The following is an 18,572-nucleotide window of genomic DNA, read 5'->3' on the forward strand; positions in this document are numbered from 1 at the left end:
ATCGTTGTATCACGTGGGCTGTAATAGGTTTGTGTTGGAAATAAAACAGTATCAAACTAGGCAACAGTGATTTTACAAAGGGAGTGATGAATCGTGTGTCCGTCCTCGTTATTCTAATTTCGATTACAGCTAATACGAATGCATTGCTGCTGTGCGATGGTGACTGTGCGAACAACACTAATATCAGTATCTGTCGGGAGAAGTCTAATGATACCAACAACACCATCACCCTACTGGGTCTGTTTCCCTGCAACACACCATCATTCAGGGCACGTGGACTAACCCCAGCCGCTCAGATGGCCATCAGACAAATTGGTAACACCCCAAACTTGCTCGAAGGATATAGGCTGCAACTGTTAGTAAATAATTCTATGGTAAGTTGTCACTGATAACAATTTATTATTTGTCAGCGTCCTTGTTTAACATGATGCAGATCTATGAATAACGGTATTGTAGCGATTTTCTTGTGGTTATTCCCTTGATACCTCGATCGTTTGATATAGTATGATTCTTTTAAGGCCACTCCAAATAAATTCTCTATTTCCCGTCCTGGACTCAGGCATATTCGCATGCGGGCGGGCGGTCCATTTCCATTATTTCATTATAGCTTTTCAAGCCACTGTTTGCCTGGCACAATCATAAAAAGCTGAAAAAAGCATGCTTAAGGTTGCTCCTTTCTTTATAAATTGCAAAAATAACACAAACGTGAAGTTTGATAGCACTGTTGACACGTGGCTTTTACTGAGCCTGTCAGCATGCAAGAATAACCGGAAAATAATGGAAGAATATGGAATAATGGAATATTTAGAGCTGACAGTTACCAGATGCGGGCGGTGGACGGGAAACAGAGAATTTATTTGGAGTGGCCTAACATGTCATACGTAGCTACCCAACTCCAGCCATATGAAGAAGTTTCCTACAAAAAAAATGGGTGCTTAATCACCGAAACACTGAAGTTCACAAACCAGCAGAGCTTCGCAACACCTTTTGTTTCAGTATATAGTTATAGGGTCAGGGTAAGGCCACTCCAAATAAATTCTCTGTTTCCAGTCCTGGACTCAGGCATATTTGCATGCGGGCGGGCGGGCGTTCCATTTCCATTATTTCATTATAAAATTGGCTAGCTTTTCAAGCCATTACTTGCCTGGCACAGCCAAAAAGGCTGCATAAAAGCTTGCTTAAGCTTGTTCCTTCCTTTGTAAGTTGCAAAAATAACACAAACGTGAAGTTTGTGCTGACTTGATAGCACTGCTGACATGTGAGCTGACACTGTTTCAAGATAGCTTTTACTGAACCTATCAGTATGCAAGAATAACCGGGAAAGTAATGGAAGAATACGGAATAATGGAATATTTAGAGCTGACAGTAACCAGATGCGGGCGGTGGACTGGAAACAGAATTTATTTGGAGTGGCCTAATGGGTGTCAGTCCATTACAGCGTTCCTTTTCAATTTGATTCATCATAGAACAATTAAGAGAGTGATTTTCAATCTTAAAATGATGTGCTTGATTTTGTCTGATTTCTTTCTGCTATAGCTCATTTACAAATTGCCATTCACTGATCTTTCCAAATCTAGCCCGGAATCTGAGGTATCTTAATTACATGTCACTGGTTATTACACCATTTAATACATGGCCCTGAAATGCCCTAATATCAATTGTATTAATGTATTTGCTGGAATAGGCCATTTCATTTCATCCTGCTGAGATTTCTATGAATTGGGCTTCTAATGCACCTATCAATGCATTGCCCCACCATCCCTCCCCCTCCCCAACCACCCCACCCCCCCTCGGGCATAGGTGGGGCTATACAGGGGGAATTGACACAAAACTGTTGCCTCACTGTGGGGCATTTAACAATCAATCATTTATTGAGCACCCAAGTATTTTTTGTTGTAACTTTCCATGCTATATCAAATCCCTGTGTTACAACTGGGGCCAACAGTGGGGATTTGACACTAGGTTTGCCCTACTATGGGGCATTTGACATTCGACTGTGTCAAATAGCCCATGTATGCCTAAAGGGGGGGATAGTATTGATAGGTACATAACATTATTGTGTATCACACTTGGAAGGTACTAGGTGGTACACAATAATTGTTTCATTTTTAACAGTTTTTCAATAGAGATGTATTGTTCTGGTTGGCATTTTTACCATGAACAAAGTACAGCAAATGTCCACAAACTTCTTCGTAAGTGTCTTATGACAATCCTTTGATAGCAGGTCAATAGGTAAACAGATCATTACTAATATCTTTTATCGTATCACAATAGCTAAACTGCATCTAATTTGGTGCCTTGCAATGCTGGCACTTGAGTTGGTTAACTAAACTAGTTACACATCAAACACTTGATATACTGTCTTTGTTCGAACCAATAGCTGACATCAACCACAACAAGATTTTGGTCCAGACTATCTTTAATTTATCAACGAACTTGATGTTGACATGCTATTCAGTTCAGTGTATTGCTTGTAAAATTTTTTATAAGATTCACTGTACACATTTTCCAGCATTTCTTTGCGTTATACAGAGCGCACGACGTAGCTACAAGTATGATTGTAGCAATCTTGAAAACTGAACTCATGCTTGTGCACTTATTTTATTATATGGTAAAAGTAATGGTTAATCATGATCATGTGGCAAAACCAAAGAGGCTACATGAAATTTTAAGAGATGCTTGGAGAACTAAAAGTCTTACATTGACTTTGGGAAGATCTCTAATACTCAAACTTGCAGGCCCCCAATTTGTTAGGTAAATGGAATTAGAGATTTACACATAATAGTTTGGTGATTTGTTTACACAATTGAAACATTCTCAGGTTCTATACATAAAGTATTGTAGATCACATGTTGTAGTACTAATTTCTACATAACTTTTTTCAAGTGTCAGTTGTCTAATTGATACAAGTGATTAAGCAAATATTAAGACTCTATAAAACAAGTTTATGTACAAAGTCTACTGTACGCAAAGAAATTTTGACGTCAAAAAATTTTGACGAATCGGTTTAATTCGTCAAATTTAAATTTGTCAAATGTTTATAAGCGCCCTTAAAAGTACAGGTTTTGCCTACAATTTCTTGATTTTCATCAACATTTTATTCGTCAAATCTGCTGAAGTCTGAATTTTTCTTACGTCTAAATTTCCTTGCGTACGGTAGTAAGTTATATGATAGGTTTCCTACCTGTAGGTACATATTATGGGTATGTATTATTTTATTTAGGCAGAATGTGTCATTAATCATCACTTGTGTTTAAGAATATTTATCACCTTAACTGTTATGTGCATCATGAATAGAGTGGAAATTGATACCATTATTGATAATTGTGCTGTTAAATCATCTTTGTCACACTATGAGATAATATTGTTTGTCTCCCACTCTAGTGTGATCCTCTACCAGCTGTCAGGTCCTTCATATACCAGATTGACCCCAATAATAATGAACGACCTATTACTGCCATATTAGGACCAGGATGTTCTTCTGCTGCACAGCCTGTAGCTGAACTGGCTCCATTCTCAAACTTAATCCAGGTACTGTCTGTATTTTGGTTTAAAGTGCAATATTATAGTAAATAACACATGTCTAGTAGGTGTCATGGGTTATTCTTCGTATGATCAAGAGTTCATAATATTATGCACTCTTGATATGATATAACACACTTGGTCTCTTTGCATGATTAAACTTCATGGGAAGTATGATGTCACTTCACAATGTCATTTAATAGTGAAAGATCATGCCTATTGACCATGATGTGATATGATACACACTGTATAGTCAGTTTAGTTTTAATCTCATATCCATCATTATTGCTACTACATCATTAGTGTTCCTATTATCAATCAGTTATTATTTGTATCGAGGTGTACATAATGTAAATGATAATTGTTGATGCCAAACGATGCCAAACAGAATCAGTATTTTTAAAATTTTATTAGTTCAATATGGTAAATGTTGTGTCTGTGTCTGTACAGTGTGTGAAATGCTGACTGAGTTATGCTGTAATATAATCTTAGCTGTCTCATTAGAGTTTTGTGGTATACTGTAAGTTATGTTAATACCTAGAGCAGGAAATGATAGAATAGGAATAAGCAAACAGGAAGGAAATAATAGGAAGAACAACCTCGTTGTGTGGGTTACTAAAGTCGTCTCTATTCAGTGGGTAGTAATCCAATATAATCTACACATAAAATAGTTCGTTTTATTTTATGAACAACTGGTTGTTGACAAGTAGTTTTCTACCGATGTTTGTTCTCTCTCATGATCTGTTTTTGTAAACATTCACGAGGTGTTTATGTGACTTCGGCTATAAGTGCTGTGTACATTAAAACACCTAGCATATCTACCATCATTGTAATGAAACCTTTTGTGGCAAGTATTTGAAGTATAATGCATAATTTGTTTGTAGAAAGTTCTTCTCTCAATTGGAATCAATTTACTGAACTTGTACAATGGCATTGCTCAATATAAGAGTCATGATCAGAGCCCATATGAGTGAACATGTTAAGCATTTTTATATTATGGTTGATCAGACAACACTTTATGGCTTACCTGACCATGTAATGAATTTTATTTAGGGCGAGTTGAGTGATGTTATTTATATTTATCTCTGTGTAGGTATTGTGAAATAAACAAGTACTACAATTTTCTAATTCCAAGTATTGGGGTGTATGAGGTGTTTATTTTTAAGTTCATTGCTTTGTAAACTGTACATGTGTTTGTTGATTGACTTATCAGTTTGTGCTGTCTATCTCATGATTATACGGTGCACATATATGTAGTCTGTTTATGTAACAGAAGCATCATTCAATGATAGTGCAGCCCAGATATTTAGTTATGCAATTTTTAGTTTATAAGATTGAGTTGAAGCATTTAAAGGACTATTTACTGTCTAGCATGAAACTTTATTGGGAACAGGAAACATTTTAGAATTTCTTGTCTTCCGTTTATGCCATATACAGGTGTAGCAAGAGGTTGATAATTGTCCCACTATGTAGTGAAGCCCTATAATATGTGTAAGTATGTTTGGAACAGTATCAGGTGTTCTGATTGTTGAAATGATTGAGTAATCAATTTAATATACCAGAAACCTTATTAGTTGTTTTATTCCTTCCCAGGTATCCTACACTGCTACTTCACCTGATCTCAACAATACCAAAAGATTCCCGACGTTCTTCAGAGCTATTTCTTCTGATATTTCCACAGTTGCTGCAAATGTAGCTACAATAAGACAGTTTGGTTGGCGACAGGTAGCTATTATCACTCAAAATGTCAACTTGTTCAGGGAAGTAAGTATTAATATAGATTGGTAATGGGTGTCACACTGGAAGGCCCCTTGTACCTATGGAAATTAATGGATATACTGCATAGTAGGGCTCTGATAATATAGTCATACCAAGGTGTTAACAAAGCCACTATACAAAACTGATATCAAAAACAGTAAAATATGAAGGATGTTGTGGCACTGAAATAAACAACAAACTGTGTGTTTACAGTTAGTGCAAATATTTTGTCACCTAGCTACTAGCTAAATACCTTTCCTATTTATTTGCAATCAAGATTGTCTATATTTATGTGTGAAGGGTTTCCGCTCATCAATGGTTTTTAAAAGTACCTGTCTTAAAATATGTTTTACGAAAACTTGAAGAAACCTACATATGACATGTATAGTCACATGTGTAAACTATCTTGATAATGTTTTCTAACATGTACACAACACAACAGGTAAAATTAAATCGTGTGGTATTTAAAATATCTGTCTGTAGATATACACCTTTTCCTGTTTACAAGGAAATCGGTCTTCTTATTTTCTTTCTTTGAATTCCATGCAGTTTAGTTTACAACTGGCTCTGTACTATTCTCTTCATATTGTTGTGTGATTGTTTTTGTTTCATTAGGTCAGTGACCAGTTGAAGTCAGAACTAGCTAGAAATAGGATTAATGTCATCTCCAATGGTCTCTCTTATATTAACAATGCTAGTGCTGAAGACATTATTAACAGGATAATGGTTAGTTAGATTTGATGTACTCGTTGAAGCATTTGCATACCAGCATTTTAAGTGGGTCTGTACTGCTGACCTGGTTGACCCACTAACTTGAATAGTTATCCCAGATCTGACCCAGACGTGGCCCAGTTTAATTAAAATGGAGACGTTCATCAAGAGCTAGATTTAAAAGTCCCAATTGTAAGCCGTGTTAGTTAGCCCTACATCACTAGTATACTGTGGCACTATATGATTATTATAATTGTCTGCAAGAAGGAACAAAAACAAGTAGCTACCAAAGAGCCAAAACACAATCAATAAGCTTCACGTAAGTCTACAGGTAGCTACAGCAACCAACAATTCTAGGTTGGCTGGACACCAGACTGGTTGGCTGCAAGCAGCAATCCCAATAGTGGGCATAATCCCATGCATGTGTCTACAGACAGTAGCATGCAATCCTGATAAGTGGGTGTGACCCCACATATTTTCAAGCAAAACACAGCCTGGATAGTGGGCATGGCTTCACGCAAGTTTCTTAAGTATGCTGCACAACTATATTTCTATCACTACAATAAAGCTTGCTAATGTACAATCACATGTGATCAGACCCAGATATTCAATATAGCAGATGAGACCGGACAAAATACGACCCCGGATAATCCGGATGACCCAATCCACTTTACAACGCTGTTGCATGCACTATATACGAGCTACCCTCCAGCTGTGGCTACAAATAAGTATTAGCTTTTAGCTATCTAGGACAGTTTTCAGGTTGTATTTATAAAATCAATTACTCTGGTAAATCAACTGTCTGTTCCTTCTGAGTTCTAACACGAGCTTTTAGTTAGTCTTCTCCTGTATGTTCAGCTATTTAGTGTACACAATTTTTCAACTGCTGTTAGTACAATAATACTCTATTATTAAACCAGGAGCGTGCCCACAGCCAGCCTTTGGCCAGCTGTGGGCACACCAGGTTTACTGAAATTATTTTTCCAATAAGTGTGTGTTTGTATGTATGCATGTATATTTGTTTGTTTGTCTTTCCGCACCCACGTGAGTGAAACTTTGTTCACTAAAGCAGCCTTTATGTGAGGCCATAATGAGGCTGTATTAAACTTCCAGGCAGGTGAGCATGATTAATAGGTGCCGGTTGAAATATAGATGAAGTGAGTTTGTAAGGATGTGGTGAAGGCCTTTCCCAATGGGTTCTATGGTCGTCAAACAGCCGAAAAACAACACAGCTGGCCTAGGCTACTGGGTATACAAATTCATTGATATTTCATTAGAGTTGAAAAGGAGGCGTGCCCATACATAAGCGAACAAAAATGAAGAGAAGTTTGAGGCTTTGTCTGGAGAATTTGCATAAGAAAATGTTACAAATAAACTATAAAACAGTTATGAAGATACTTCTGTGCATTATTAGTGGTTTGTTTGAGGTATGCCTCCTTAGCAGTGCTTAGCAATGTAATTACAGAATTACAAAATATTTCATCAATTACAAAATACAAATTATGATTCAATTGTGTATATTATAGCAACAAAACGAACCCAAAGTTTAGTACACTGTTAATTGGGTTTGTTTGCTGCATGGAACCTGGTTTTTAGAAGTGCACGACATCAACTTGTTTTGCATTGTTGTTTTCCCACATTGTATTTAGATAGTATTAATGTGTTTTTTTTAAATTTGATTACAGTCCAGTGGTGCTAGAATTGTGATAATGAATGTATTTGAAAATGCAGCAAGACAATTATTCTGTTTGGTATGTAAGTATTGTATGTACATACATTGAACATTTAATGGACACGTCTATGTATGTGCAAATTGAAGTAATACTGGCTGGCTCATCTATATTATATCATAGGCACGTCGGCGGGGCATGATTCATCCTAGGTTTGTCTGGATGAGTTATGGATGGTACAGTGAGGGCTGGTGGGAAGAAATGGGCGATGATAATAATAGATTTGTGAGTGACACGGACGATTGTACACTTGGTGATATGCAACAAGCAATCGACCGTTCCTTGTCCTTCCATCATTTCCCCCTACCTACTGAAGAGGAGAGTGATTGTCCTACTGATGTGAATTATGTATGTAACTTACAGCAGCTAGTTTCTATGAAATATTGTGACTGGTTGTTATTTGTACTGTGTGTCTTTATCCTAAACAGACACCTAATGAATTTTGGACGGAGTATACAAGCATACTGAATCAACTTGATTACCCTGAGGATGAGGCTATCACACAAGCGAGATATGTTTATGATGCAGTGTGGATGATTGCTCTTACATTAAACCAGTCCATTGCTGACCTTGAAGACCGTCTTAACCTAACTCTGAACGATTTCTCATATGACCCTGACTCTTATAATATAACAAAAATATTCATCGAAAGAATGTCTAATCTTACTTTCTGTGGAGTTTCTGTGAGTAAAGTGTTTTTAAGTGTGCAGTGGCAAATCCAGGGTACAGGTGTAAAGTCAAAATAATTTTATCGCTAAGAAGTGTGCAATAACAAAAATTAGACATATCCTTTTGAACTTATCCTGATTATCAGATAATTGAACAAATACAGTATTTTAGTAAACTGCTAATAAGGAAACCAGTAAAGCCTGCAAATCAAAATTTGAAGAGTGTAAAGAAATAAATTTTAATCTTGTGACCAAGTGGTGGAAGAGTTGGAGGTGTCTACACCATTAGATATTCTTTGCAAGTTAATTTATGGAAATTTACTATTATCATACAGTATGATAGTACTGTATAGTAGGGACCACAAAGGAGTGGGTGTGGCTCATGAAAAACATCACCCAAAAACCAGCCTCACTTTTCCCTGACGACGATGAGGCAGTATTGGTTAGGTAAAACTAAGCCCAAACAAGCCTTCAGATCAACCCAAAATTCTTTCAACAAGTTGCTATGGAATAATAAGTTGCTACGGAATTTCTTAAAAATAATTATTTAACAGAATTTTCTAGTGACTGACTGACTGATGGCTTCAGACAAGCATAACTCGATAACAGCTAAGGCTGCTGACTTGATTTTTTCACTGTTCGACATCACTTTGACCTGAGAGGTGTCTTTCGGCTTAATTATCGCAGTATATGCAATGCATTCTTCATGGACTTACCAGTGTCCTCCTTTGTGTCCCATTCATCTTTGTTGACAACAAAAAAGTGTCGATTTGGCAGTAGCACGTGATGGCTTCCTTCGTAACAGACATTGTCCATATTTTTTCATAGTGGCTACTTTGATTGCAGAGGTGCTTTAGTTCTTGGTTCTTACTGCTGTGTAACGGGTTGAACATAGCTGACAACTAAGCATAATGGATACTTCACTTTTCAGACAATTATTGATATAGCTGGGGCACGCGGCACCATTTCTTTCTTTTGATGCAGTATGTATGGGTTCACCTGTCATAATAGTATTATTTACAACAAAAGTTAACAAACAAGTACACAAAAAATTTGGAATTTTCAACTAGAGTAGGGAACATAGCACATTGATAAAAAGTACTGAAACAACCTGAAGTAGTGCACGATATTAAATCACAGTAAAACAATAAGAAGTGTTATATCCCTACTGTGCATTTCCATTATGGTATCTTGAGCACAGTAGGGATATAACACTTCTTATTGTTTTACTGTGATTTAATATCATGCACTACTCCAGCTTGTTTCAGTACTTTTTATCGATGTGCTATGGTCCCTACTCTAGTTGAAAATTCCAAATTTTTTTTGTGTACTTGGTTCAGATAAATACACCTATCATCTTTCTCTTGGTAAGTCTTATGATATCTCAATAATCGGATATATCTAGAAAATCGCCTAGCTCTATTTTTCACTATAAGGAATACTTCTAAATTATTTAAACTAATTTATTATGGCCAAACCACTCAAATTATACCTGAAACCATCAGAAATTGCTTCTTAACATATTAAGCATACCTTTAAAAATAATTTTATTGGTGTTTAGTACTTATACACAAGAGCTCTAAATTACATAAACTATACGATGATAAAATACGTGATTTTTATGTCAGCTTCCATCATGCTTTAGATAGTATAACCCCCGTTTTAAAGGTCTGGGTCTGCCACTAGTATGTTTGTGTGTGTGTATGTGTGTTTTACTGTCACACTACAATGTTTAGGGAAAAGTAGTTATAAAAAACAGAGAACGTCAACCAAACCTTAGGATGGAACAGTATCGAATGAACAGTAAGTTTGTGTGTGTGCGTGCGTGCATGTGTGTATGTGTGTGCAATACTTACTATTGCACTCATCTGAATGTATTGGTACTGTCTTTATACAATTCATATTGTAAGACAATGATGTATGTATAATTATTGTCCACTGTAGTTTCAACAGGGAGAATTAATAGCGTTCAATTTGCCATGTTGTCTGATGACGGAACGTTTCATTTCAGCAATAATATGTCATTAAGTGACATTTGGCCTGGTATGTAACTTGTTTGTAACAGATTTGCTAGTGATTAATGCTTAGTTATTACATATTCTTGTTTCAGAGGACATACCATCTGACATTGAAGATGATTTTATTGATCTTGGCTGGTTGGTGTTATATAGCTCTCTCAGTGGTCTAGGAATTGTGTTTGCAATATTCTGCTTTGTATTCAACTTAGGATGCAGAAATAAGCCGTAAGTTTGCCTATGATTTAATGAAATTCATCTCACCAGTGTTCTTGTTATTGTAGTGTTGTGAAGGCTACTAGCCCTTATCTGAACATGTTAATAGTTGTTGGTGTGATTATAATATACATTGATACCATCCTGTTTGGGATTGACGGTCGAGTAGCATCAGATGATGTCTTGAAAATTACTTGCAATGTAAGTGATGCAAGTGGCTGTTCAGTTTGTGTTTTGTCTGTCATAGCTAGCTGAGTGTGTGGGTATTTTTCCTTCCATAGCTTCTTATACAAGTTCTAACAGAGTTATGTACATTTGTAGGTGTTTACACACAATGGTTAACATACTGTTATCAAGCCATACATTTCAGATCACATGTGCGTTTTGTTGTCATCTCTCTATTGTTTACTGTTTATTTTGCCTCTTAGGCCAGGATATGGGCAGCTTCTATTGGTTTCTCTCTGCTGTTTGGACCAATGTTAGCAAAAGCTATTCGTGTGTACTTTGTTGTCACGCGGTCTGAGAAAGACTTAAAGAGAAGGGTAAGTGTGACATGTGTATGTTATTTATATGTATATCACCTGTCAACCTATTGTTTTTGGTTTTGTGTAGTAGAGTGTAATTTGTGCTTCAGTAATAGTTTGATTTATAACAGTTACCACATTAATGTCAGGCCTGAATCAAATTAATTCAGTCTCGTATGTTAATTTTCCCCTATCATTGTTATGCATCCCAACATATGCACATTATAGGAATCCCTGTTATGACCAAATTAGACAGTGTCTGTAAGTTGTGCAGCGTCATGGTGAGGGTGACTTCAACAATAATACCTTCTTTAGCACTTCTATACACACTCAGCACTAATTTTTAAAATACTAAACTAGATAGCCTCTTGTTGAAATTTTATGTACTTGAAAATGTTGAAATTTATCCACATACATTTTTTGAGAGATGTACTTTTAGAGATATTCAAATAAATCCCATGAAACTATTTGACACCAGATTTCCACAAAATATCATTACAGTCTGTCTGTGCGTATGTAGTATAGTTGTACTCTGGAGTCTACATTCTATTCTTGCAGTGTGTCATTGGCTATTCTTTTGTGTTTGTTCCACATAGACAATCAGCAATTGGCTGCTAATACTATTTGTAGCAGTACTTGTAGCAATAGATATTGTTGTCTTGTTGATCGTCACGTTGATTGATGCTACAAGAATAGAGCTGGAAACTCGTATACTAGAACAAGATGTAAGAAATCATTCGACTGTATGCATACAACATGCACTTTGTTTTTGCTACAGGGTGGTGAAGTCCCTCGGGAAATTCAGATATGTTCTGCATCAAATGACACTGCTCAAACTATTTGGATTGTATTGTGGTTGTTGTACAAAGCAAGTTTGTTGTTGGTTGGGCTTTTCTTTGCTGCTGCTACTCAAAATGTGAAGATCAGAGAGTTAAATGATTCCAAGATCATTGCAGTGTCTGTCTATTGTATCACAGCAATCAGTGCAGTGTTGGCATTCATTGGGTTCTTCTTAATTGAAATGGTTGACGAGCAATATGCCATCATTGGAGCATTCATGATTCTTACTGTTACCTTAGTGCTCTGCATCATATTTCTCCCAACGGTAAGCTAAATCCCTTACATGTGTGAATACATTTTAACGTCTTGTTTTCAGATCAAGTCCTTATTTGAAGATCCCAGTGGGGAGCGTAAAGAGTCATCCGATAGCAGTGGTGTTTATATCTCAGTTCATAAAGAGGTTCCCCAGCCTGCTAGAGGGTTTACTGTAGAGCAGACTAACCACATACAAGGTTTAAATCAAGAAGTGATTAGTTTGAGAAGAGAACTGAACCAATTGAAAGTGAGTGTTGTGTTGTGATCAGGAACTCAATAGCTTGCATACTGGAGTTCATAAGCACCTTAAGGATGCTGCTGATGGGTTCCTTGTATCCATAGTTGAAATACTCTAATAGAGCAGTCAGATATTTAGCAGGGCAGTCACATTGCCAATAAAGCTGTCATGTATGCCACACTTACTAAGCAATAGTCATGTTTGTGAGCATTTCCACATGTTGGTGTTGCAAATTATAATTTGTTAATGTACATATTCTCATCTCGTAGAAACGAGTATCAAGCAATGTTGATGCAACAACTCATAGCACTGATGGTTTGGCAAATGGGACACCTGACAATAGTGTGACAGTTATTTAAGTGTCAAGAAGTAAATTACATAATTATTACATTTCATAAGTTTTACTTTTATTGTTGATGTCAATTATTATACAATTATGGTTCTGGTGATTTTAAATCATCCACCTCTGTTGAAATTGTTGTCATGTGCTTGAATTGTTTGTCTTCATCATCAAACTCTTGATCACTGCCTCGATCTGGAGCCTCAATGCTCTCTAGCAGCCGTCGTCGATAGAGAGTGGCTGTCTTAATAGAGTGTTTTAGGGGGTGCTTGCGCTAAAGAATTTAAAATATTGAGGTAATTCTATCACAATGTAGAAATATTACCCACCAGTCTTGGCCCAATAGTATGCTCTTCCCCAGCTGGCACCATACACAACTCAGTTGCTTCAATCTTACTGCCATTGCGATAGCCGTACAGTTCACTCCGTGTAGTGTGACCACGATATTTCCTAATATAGCACACACGTCACTGGTATATTAAACACCACCACTAACATACTTTCCATTAACCAGTCTTATTCCAGTTAATCTGAATACCCCATTAATGTTCCATGGGTTATCATAGGGATCTTGGAGAGGAACATTTGCATCATTCTTAAGCCACTTGGCCGTGCTCATCGATCGTCGAGCAAATACAGTAGCTCTATCAAACCAAAATAACATGTAGTTAAAAATGCTCAGCTGTGTAGATACCTGCTCAATGCTTCAGTTGTAATGAATGTTCCTTGATTGTCAGGGCAGTCAAATCTTAGGTAATCTAAAATGTGTATCACGGCTCCGTCAGCCAACATGGCAGCACCTTCAACTGTGAGCTGAACATTAGATGTTTAATGTCACTATACATCTGTGCTGTACACAAGCTAGCAAACCTGATTAATTTGATTGCTATAAATCTTGGTGAGGTTTAGACATGTCCCTATCACTACTTCATCAATAGTAGTGAGATGGGAGAACAATGATGTGATCTTGTGTACCTAACGCAGTGTTATAGATAGGTAGGAATGTCACACATCAAAGAGTATTTTCACTATATTTTTGGTAAACTGTTATTATATCATGATGTACAACTTTATCAAGGCATCTTACTTGGTAGTGTTTGGTATTTGAACTTACCAGTTGGGTTGTTTTAGTTGTATTATCAACTTCAGCTAAATCTGCTTCCTCTCCAAGGAACAGTGTAAACCCTGGGAACAATTATTTACCCCGATTCAGTCTATATGGCATAACAGACCTGGCAGTGGTACCAGCTTTCCTAGTAGTGTAATACACACGTTACTCTTGTCCCATTTGTCATTGCTGTTGGCTTGTAGAGCATTGCTCATAGCCTATATTGGAACCACACGATGAACATGGCAAAAAGACAATAATCACTCACCTTAAGAGCTATCATTGACTCTGATAATTTATTAACAAATCTTACAGTAAACACTTGACATGGGTAAGATTCTGATAGTAATCTTTGCCAGTCTTGTAACTAGATAAGATGGAGTAGATAGTTACTACTATGTAGCCACTTACCGATTGAGCCTTGTCTCTAAGAGAATGTTTTAATTGTTGTATCTTTACTGGATCCATCTTGTTGTCAACCTCCAGTTGTTGTAACTGCAAATATTAAATAGCTCTGTATTAACTGAAAATAAAGTTATACTTTACTTTTCTCTGAATAGTATCACTTTGTCTCTTGTGAAACTTGACCGCTGCTTCTACTATATCCAGTGCACTAGTGGTGTTATTAGGTACAGAAATATCCTATAAGAACCAGTTAGTCCAGCATCAGCATAATAAAGTGCAGTGGTTTACCAATTGTTGCAGCATGTTCTTGAGAGCAGTGTATAAGTGTTTCTTCTTTTTTGCAATCGCAGAAACAGTTTTCAGGACTTTTACCTAAACAAGGCATAACTTAGTTATGTTACAAATGTATCTTACCCTTTCACTTAGTAACGGTGCTGACTGGTATTTCATAAAGGCTGTTGCTCTACTTTCTCCATTACAAGCTAAGGTATGGTGTAGTTCTTGAAGAACTTCTTTACAGGCTTGTTCATGTTTCTGCTGCATATTGTTAGTTAAATTGCCTTCCAGTATATCTATTATGAAAACATCACTGATAGTCAACCGGAATTGTTTTAAATACATCTTTTAATCATCTGTTACTCATGTCTGACCGCGTGGCCTAATGGATAAGGCGTCTGACTTCGGATCAGAAGATTGAGGGTTCGAGTCCCTTCGCGGTCGGTTTTTTTTTCGCTACGTACACCTTTTTGTAACAACTTTTTATGTTTATATCAGGAGCTTATAAGCGCCGTAGGTGCGGCGCTTATATCTTATATCAAAGAGTACAGTAATAATAAAACTCTTGCTTATATGCATACCTAAAGGTCTTGTATCCACCAGAAGAGTGCAAAACAATCCTGGCTTGCCATTATCCACTTTTCCCAACCACCAGTCATTGTAAGGCTTTTTAGTCACAGTGATGAAGTCTCCCTATCAGAATTAGAACTCTTTTAACAGAAATTCTGTTACAATCCTGACCACCCCAGTCTATTTATGGCTGAGGAGCCCACTTGTGAGAAAGTACTAGGGGTAAATTACCTAGTGAAGGTCCTCATAGCAGTCATAGCTACACTGCTTTTTTTAAAACATAAGTGCACAAATAGCCACTAAGAAAGATATTACTGAAGATATTTGATTATGAGATTATACTAGTATAACATGTACACGTGGGTATGTTGGAAACGACGCAAAATACAATGGTCAGTGTTCATAACATGTTATATGAGTTCAAGTATGGGGGCTGGGTTATATCAAAACATTTTTGTGTACTAAATAGCCCTATAGATGTACCACAAACAGTCAATTCAGTTATGGCCTGATTTTCTATGGCTACAAGCATTGCATTCATCATTGAAGGACATCATGATATCAAGGGGTCAGAATGACACTGTATTATGAACCATTGATGAGATCATACAACTATATAATTGTAACTAACATATAATATTGACTGACGTACTTCACTAAAACTCAAATGTTCAGGAATTACAGCCACACAATCTTCACTAGCACACACAACCTCCATTGCTTTAGACTGATCTTTTCCTATGACCAGCAAGTACATCATGTATAGGTACAATACTAAAGTAACTTGCTTTCAATAGAGTCTAGCCATGCAACAATATTGACATGACGGTTCTCTTCTGCACATTCCCGAGGAGTGAGTTTATCCTGTAAACAGTGATGAGATATAGTTAGGTATGTTTATCACATACGTTATTCAAAGCGTTCAAGGAAGCTCCTCCTGCCACCAATGATTTAGCAGCTGATAAGTGTCCTTTCTGACAAGTAAGATGAAGACTTGTCTCATTTTTCTAAAACAACACAACAGAACTATATATCTAAGCATTACCGACTGTCACCATGAAATAGTTCTCATTATCATTACAATAGAGACCAATGAAAAGGATATAGCAAAAAATGGGGATCAGCTTACTCTATTGAATGCAGATAAAACCTCTCAGTGGCCCAGTGGTGACTTGACCCCACTTGCAGTCTAGGCAAGTACCCATGGTAAGGGGGTCACGGCACAACTGAGATCTACTGGGAATTTACTTCCACATTGTGACAATATGACTTCTCATAGACAGGGCCTGGGAAATTGATCAACAGATACACAGGAAGCATTATCCCATAGCATATCTTATGAACTAGGTATACAATTTGTCGGCATATCCATAAACATTACAAGGGGAAAGTGCCAATGCACTTTGCAGCACTGTGAATATTACATCTTTAAATTTGTCAATTTATTGCACAGGAATTATGTTTGAAGGAGGGCTAGGCTAGTTTCAAAAATCTACCAAAATAGTCATGCAAGTAATTTCAGTTGTAGGATAGCAATGGACGGTATGAAGTTAGGTACACAAATAACTTATAATATTATTTTAAGCAAGTCAAAAATCTCAGAAAATCTGGCAGTATAATTCATACAGTTGTTTAATTCACGTTCACTCCACAGTAACTTACAGCACTCTTTGTATCTACTGGAGACTTGTATTCCAACAACACTTCTATAACATTTGTGTGACCTCCACAAGCTGCCTTGTGCAGTGGAGTATAGTGTAAATGCTGTAAAAATTATTGCACTCATACATGCATGGACAATATATACATGACTAGCACCCAGTTTTCCTTTTGTGTGTGGTATTCAAGTTCATGTGGTCCTAATTTAGGTGTATATATAAGGAGCTTAAAGCCTCCTGATTACATACACGAGCTGGCTAGCTTTCAGAAGCCACAGCTGGAAGATTACGTTTTCGTCTAACTGTTGGTAAAGCAATCATAGATATAGCTATAGATAAATGGAGGACAGTTCAGTATCCACTAGCTGAAAATGTCAATAGTATATAATAGTACTGAAGATTGTAGACAACAGAACATAAATGGGACTGCATGAGCTACTTGACTACAAGGCAGTACATGTGCGGTGCTACTGTTACATACTTGTACAATTACTGTTGTTAGAACATTACCTTAGTAGTAGCAGAAGAGCTGGCACTATTCTGGAGTAACACTTTGACAACTTTTAGTCTTCCATCACCACTAGCGTAATGTAAAGGAGTTATCCCATCCTAAGCAGGTAACACTGACTGTATGTGGTACCACGTGAATGACATAACAGAATATACACAGGCGATCCCGAAGTGTTGTACATAAACAATAACAGTGGTTTTGACCACAATTCTACTGGCCAGATTAAGGCAAACAACATTAAATAAATATTATATACACATGTCATATCCCACATGATATTATCTGTAGGGGTATTTACCACTGTTGTTGTGTGCAGGTAAACTCCATGAGTCAGCAGTAATTTCACAATGTCCACATTGCCACCAAGTGCTGCAGCATGCATCACAGTAATCCCAGTCTGTGGGTGAAATGGAAACAAAAACATTACATGTACAGTGCATAGCTACTTGTAGAATTATTACTTACATGCATGCAACTATTAAAGCTGGTAAAACAATATTAAGTTAGCTAAATAGCTAGTTACATGCTGTAACATGTATGTTCTGCAGTTGCTGATTGTGCATGTCTCACACAGCACACAATGCACCAGTCTCCAGTGTAATTCTATACAATGTGTATCAATACTGCATATTGGTGAAGTATTACTACTGACCATGCAGTGCCCCTAGATGAAATAGTGTAGCTATAGATTACATACTGGTGATTTCTTTGTGGTGACAGCATCGCTGTTTAGTAGAAACTCTATCATCTGCTTATGGCCAAAAAATGCAGCGTGATCTATTGCTGTTAGTCCATCCTGCAGTGGAAGAAAAGCTACGCTAGCCACACCCACCCGGCAATGCAAAAAGTATTACAATGCAAAAAGTATTGAACGCATCCTATCAGTAATACATGACATGATCAACACAGGTGAATTTGATACAGAGACTAGACACATGCAGTACTTCGTATCAATAGTATTGATATCACACAAAAGGAACCTGATCAGCTTTGTTGATATCGATCTTTTCATTGGCTAGCAACGCGGATGCCTTAGATAGTTGTCCGTCTTTCACGGCTTGTAGGAATTGGTTATGAGCTTGATCCATCACGTATCAGCACCGATTGGTGTAGTGCGATTCATATCGTGTTATATCAAAATAATCAGCGATTCATCGTAAACAAATAACGCTTTTTATTAACCAAAATTATGTGAAATATTTTGTTGTAAAAACCAGGAGTAACCGG

The 18,572-nt window shown here is 37.0% G+C and overlaps 2 protein-coding genes and 1 non-coding gene across 3 annotated transcripts; 2 read left to right on the top strand and 1 right to left on the bottom strand.

The window, feature by feature from the left end:
- The first annotated feature begins 13 nt into the window (after positions 1-13).
- On the top strand, positions 14-12,952 carry LOC136251092 (gamma-aminobutyric acid type B receptor subunit 2-like). The gene is made up of 16 exons (XM_066043470.1): positions 14-374; positions 3,385-3,531; positions 5,116-5,286; positions 5,896-6,006; positions 7,677-7,742; positions 7,845-8,069; positions 8,150-8,404; positions 10,126-10,192; positions 10,334-10,432; positions 10,500-10,632; positions 10,689-10,821; positions 11,049-11,162; positions 11,741-11,869; positions 11,923-12,249; positions 12,301-12,486; positions 12,747-12,952. Exons 1-16 carry the CDS (start codon positions 87-89, stop codon positions 12,834-12,836), a joined length of 2,541 nt encoding a protein of 846 aa, XP_065899542.1. The 5' UTR covers positions 14-86; the 3' UTR covers positions 12,837-12,952.
- On the bottom strand, positions 12,766-18,539 carry LOC136251096 (uncharacterized). The gene is made up of 21 exons (XM_066043479.1): positions 18,326-18,539; positions 18,043-18,141; positions 17,644-17,742; positions 17,345-17,443; positions 16,839-16,940; positions 16,085-16,183; positions 15,965-16,040; positions 15,829-15,914; positions 15,188-15,299; positions 14,745-14,902; positions 14,619-14,702; positions 14,472-14,567; positions 14,337-14,420; positions 14,194-14,292; positions 14,050-14,143; positions 13,932-14,002; positions 13,688-13,792; positions 13,512-13,630; positions 13,318-13,461; positions 13,147-13,267; positions 12,766-13,091 (listed from the first exon to the last, which is right to left on the bottom strand). The coding sequence occupies exons 1-21, from the start codon at positions 18,431-18,433 to the stop codon at positions 12,912-12,914; spliced, it is 2,235 nt and encodes a 744-aa protein (XP_065899551.1). The 5' UTR covers positions 18,434-18,539; the 3' UTR covers positions 12,766-12,911.
- Positions 14,978-15,050, top strand: Trnar-ucg (transfer RNA arginine (anticodon UCG)). The gene has a single exon. It is a non-coding gene; the product is annotated as a tRNA-Arg (tRNA).
- Positions 18,540-18,572: the final 33 nt, after the last annotated feature.

The sequence above is a fragment of the Dysidea avara genome, chromosome 3 (assembly GCF_963678975.1).
Source record: "Dysidea avara chromosome 3, odDysAvar1.4, whole genome shotgun sequence".
NCBI lineage: Eukaryota > Metazoa > Porifera > Demospongiae > Dictyoceratida > Dysideidae > Dysidea > Dysidea avara.